This window comes from Triticum dicoccoides, chromosome 6A, assembly GCF_002162155.2.
Source record: "Triticum dicoccoides isolate Atlit2015 ecotype Zavitan chromosome 6A, WEW_v2.0, whole genome shotgun sequence".
Lineage (NCBI taxonomy): Eukaryota > Viridiplantae > Streptophyta > Magnoliopsida > Poales > Poaceae > Triticum > Triticum dicoccoides.
Window position 1 is genome coordinate 563,374,674 of NC_041390.1, and position 4,399 is coordinate 563,379,072.

The following is a 4,399-nucleotide window of genomic DNA, read 5'->3' on the forward strand; positions in this document are numbered from 1 at the left end:
CCTGGAACTGTAGTCGGTATTCCTCCATGAAGATGTATTTTGCTCTCAAACAAACAACGATACACCATCACACCTTCAAGCATCTCTGGAACTCCTCATGCAGACTTCGACACAAGATTTTCTTTTGGATGCTATATCAGGATAGAGTAAACACTAGGAATTTGCTTCATCACAAAAACATGTATCTGCCAGATTACAATTGTGCTCTTTGCTCGCACCACACTGAGGAGACTGCCATGCATCTTTTCTGGGACTGCCCATTTGCCATGGCATGTTGGGATCTTATTATACCAGGAAAACAGAGAGGAGTTTCTGCTCATGATGAAATCACATTGGCAATGAGCACTCTTCCTGCCGAGATTGCATTTGACATCATCATCATGGGATGCTGGGGTATCTGGTCGGTCATGAATGATAAAATCTTTCGATCTGCACCTCCTCATCGCAATACTTGGAAGTTCTATCTTAAGGAGGGTTTATGGGCATCTGAACTTCGAGCTAAAGCTAGCAAGGCTGTCAAGATCAGGACCTGGGTTAATCACATGTTAGGACCAGATTAATATGTTATTTATGTTTCCTAGAGTAGGCATAGGTTGATTTGTACTTATGACTTTGTTCTTACTTTATTTATAATATAATTACCGTAGAACGATTGTTCTACGGTCTCGGCTAAAAAAAACTAGCCGTTTGTTCTCACTTGAGCTATCTGCACAATGACTGAGTGGGGCGAAGAGCAAACTAATCCTATGGCTCCACTCGCGAGGCTTCCTCCTTCCGGAATAGGATGGATACAAGAGCAACTATTCCTTCATGTTGGCCTGCCTTTGGTGTGACTTGGCATGTGCCGCTCCCTCGTTGATGTGAGCGGCGTTGGTAGCGGTAGAGCAAAGAGGGCACACGAGCCTCCCCTTGTGCGCCCACTTGTCTCACCAAGTCGATATTGTCATCATTCCCAAGACGCAGTGCCCGCAAATCGGCGTGCTAGGGTTAGCATGAATAGATGAACGTACAGGTGTAGGTGTGTGTGTGTGTGCGCGCGCGCGCGCGCGTGCATGCGTGCATGCATGTGTGCGTGCATGTGTGTGTGTGTGTGTGTAGGGATGAAAATGGAGTGGAAAGTTTCCGCTTTTATGGAGGAAAAATAAAAATGGAGAGAAAATATGAAAACGGAAACGGAAATTTGCAAAATGGAAATGGAAGTAGAATTTTTTATGCGGAAACAGAAACAAAAACGGAACGGTGTTTTCCGGTGGAACAGGCGCGGAAACGGAACTTTCCGTTTCCGTGAATATGGAATTTCCGTTTCTACTATAGGCCCATGGCTGCTTTGTAGCCCAATTACCAAACAACACACAATGACATAATGAGCAGACTGGATCATTTGAGGACCAACTTTTACTTCCACACACATTCTCAACTGGACACAACACGGAATTGTCATGTACTATTACAATACTACCCTATGTTACCAACACAACCATATTATCATGTAGCCACGTTAAAAATTTCTTAAATTTCTTTGTTTTTTGTGTGTATTTCTCTATGATTTAAGGGGGTTTTAAGTTCCGGTCAACACACCGTTCTGTTTTCGTGTCCGCTCTGTATTCGCTCCGTATCTGTTTTCGATAGTATTTGTTTCTGTATTCATTTTCGGGGTTTCCATATTCATTTCCGCTTCTGCAAAAAATATAAAAACAAATATGGTAGCACCCAGTTCCGTCCGTTTCCGCTCCGTTTTCATCCCTATGTGTGTGTGTGTGGCATTTTTATGCGATTTCAAGGAATGGCAGGGGTCATCGGCAAACTTCCATACATGGTTCAGAGCCGATTTGACGAACGTGGCACAACATGCAGAGATAGCCTCATTTGGATCAGAAATGAATTGCATTTTACGATTTCATGGCTCATGGACCAAAATGAACCCATATGACAGATTCGTGAAAGTCGAGTGCAATTATGGCCAACTAAAGAATATCTCCTGCCCCATCGATCGGCTAATCGCCACATCCCACATGCCAGTGGCAGATCGGGTCTTTGTCCCGATCAGGCCCTCCGTATTATTCGTTCCGCGCCGCAACGCTCTTAAAGCGACCACGCGTCTCACTTGCATCCGTCCTTCCTCCCTCCCCCTCTCCTCCATAGTTCCATGGCATGCATGCCCAGCTGCCCACGGCGCTGAGCGTGACCTAGCTTCCCCCAATCTCGTGTCCATAGGCTGGTCTCTTCTTGTTCTTGGCTTCACCGGGTAGTGGTATGGTGTGAGGCTGGGTCTCTAGCTGGTGGCTAAGCGGAAGCTCGATCCTATGGCGCTGGAAGCCGTGGTGTTCCCGCATGAGCACCTCGCGTGCAGCACGGACAAGGTGGCCGCGGCGATGTCCATGTACGCGCCGTCGCTGGGCCGCGGCATCAGCATTGTTGACGAGTTCGAGGAGAAGGGCGGCGTAGTGCTCCAAGAAGAGGCGGCCAACTACGCCTGGGCCGCGGCCGTCGAGGGGAACTGGGACGAGAATCACTGCCGGCCCGTGTCGCCGCCGGCTGCCGTCGCCCCGACTACGCCCGCGGCGTCCGGCCGCGGCAAGGCCTCGTCGTCCGCGGCCGCGCGGAGGCGGCGGCGGCGCCCCAAGGCGGTGAAGAACAGGGAGGAGACGGAGAGCCAGCGGCGCAACCACATCGCCGTGGAGCGCAACCGGCGGCGCCAGATGAACGACTACCTGGCCGTGCTCCGGTCCTCCATGCCGCCCTCCTACGCGCAGCGGGTACGTACGTGCGCACACGACGCATCATCGGGTAGTACACCTTTCACTGTGCGCTGCAGGCGCGAGCGTACGCTCCCGGCCTCGACCCGTACCATTATCCCAACCAAGCTAGGCTCTACCGGTCGTGTCACAACTCACAGCCGATGGCATGCATGCATGCACGAACGGCCCGGCGCTCACCACATCGCTGGCTGTCCCCCGGCCTTTCTTTCACTGTGACGGGTGTCCAATCCCGTCGTCGCAGCGATGCCATTGCTCCCCATGCATGCACACGGCCAGCTCCGCTCTGCCTTTCGGCTTTGGTTCCACTCGTCACGGATCGAATCTGTACTTCCGTCCGTGGTGGGTGGCGGAAACGTGGCACGGCGTGTCGCGCGCGCGCGCGCGTGGTACATTCTCGACCGGCCGTGCGCCGAATGATTCGCGCTGCCTGCTCTGCTCGCGACCTGGCTAATCAATCAATGGCATGTTCTGTTTGTGCCGTGTGATGCAGGGTGACCAGGCGTCGATCGTGGCCGGGGCGATCAACTTCGTCAAGGAGCTGGAGCAGCTACTGCAGTCGCTTGAGGCCCAGAAGCGGCGGCGCGCGCAGCTGGCGTCGACGCCGCCGTTCGCCGGGTTCTTCACGTTCCCTCAGTACTCCGTGGGCGCGGGCGCGGGCGCTGCCGACGGCTCCGGGGCGCGGCGGGGCGTGGCCGACGTGGAGGTGGCCGTGGCGGAGAGCCACGCGAGTGTGAAGGTGCTGGCGCCGCGGCGGCCGAGGCAGCTGGTGAGGATGGTGGTGGCGATGCAGTGCCTCGGGCTCACCGTGCTCCACCTCAACGCCACCGCCACCGCCGACCACCTGGTCTTCTACTCCTTCAGCCTCAGGGTGAGCCTCAGACACATTACTCTGCCATGCACATCCGCACTCTGTTCCATGCCGTGCAGGCCTGATGCCGTGATTAAATGACGCCGTTCTGTGCCGCGCGCAGATGGAGGACGAGTGCCGGCTGTCAACGGTGGACGAGATCGCGGCGGCGGTGCACCAGATGGTCGCCGAGGTGCACGCCAGAGGACCGTGCTAGGTAGCTGGTTGAGCTGGAAACGGAAGCGTGTCTGTAACATTAGTCCGATCCTATCCTGGTAGTAGTTGCGTGCATGGGTAACTCCGGCCGGCGGCACGCGCCATTGTCATTGTTTGCGTGTAAGCTAGTAGCAAGCAATATGTAGCGATGTTTTCTGCCTTTCTGGCGCCAATTATTTGTCTGTCCCAACATGCATGGCCGCGTGTCCATACGGGGCCGGCCTGCGGGTCTTCCCCGGCGGGTCACCCGTCGCCGTTCATCACCGGATAAGAAGAACCATGGAGATGTGGCTCCCTGGCTGGCTTAACCGTTTGATAATCGGATTGGCCCGGCCGCCTCAATCATCTCCCGATGCGATCACCTCAACGATCATGTATGTAGAATAGTGCTGTGTTCTTGGTGTCCGTTCACATTAGTTAAATGACAATTGACTGAATTTCAAATTAAGCCCAGTCAATTTTTTAGAGTTTACCGGAGGGAAGAAAGGAGAAGGAAGGGGCTCGCCGGAGTGCTACCCCATTATCTACCTTAGGATTTAGGATGGGAGCGGTGGTGGGGCCTCGCCGAAGAAAAAAC

General features: G+C 53.9%; 1 protein-coding gene across 1 annotated transcript; it reads left to right on the forward strand.

The window, feature by feature from the left end:
- Positions 1 to 2,109: 2,109 nt before the first annotated feature.
- LOC119317940 (transcription factor bHLH96-like) lies at positions 2,110 to 4,014 on the forward strand. Its single transcript, XM_037592446.1, has 3 exons — positions 2,110 to 2,756; positions 3,250 to 3,627; positions 3,731 to 4,014. Exons 1-3 carry the CDS (start codon positions 2,304 to 2,306, stop codon positions 3,821 to 3,823), a joined length of 924 nt encoding a protein of 307 aa, XP_037448343.1. The 5' UTR covers positions 2,110 to 2,303; the 3' UTR covers positions 3,824 to 4,014.
- The last annotated feature ends 385 nt before the right edge of the window (positions 4,015 to 4,399 follow it).

Coding starts and splice junctions, on each gene's coding strand:
- LOC119317940 (XM_037592446.1), top strand. CDS start 2,304: ATGGCGCTGGAAGCCGTGGTGTTCCCGCATGAGCACCTCGCGTGCAGC. Junction 2,757..3,249: donor CGCCCTCCTACGCGCAGCGG/GTACGTACGTGC, acceptor CGTGTGATGCAG/GGTGACCAGGCGTCGATCGT. Junction 3,628..3,730: donor TCTACTCCTTCAGCCTCAGG/GTGAGCCTCAGA, acceptor TGCCGCGCGCAG/ATGGAGGACGAGTGCCGGCT.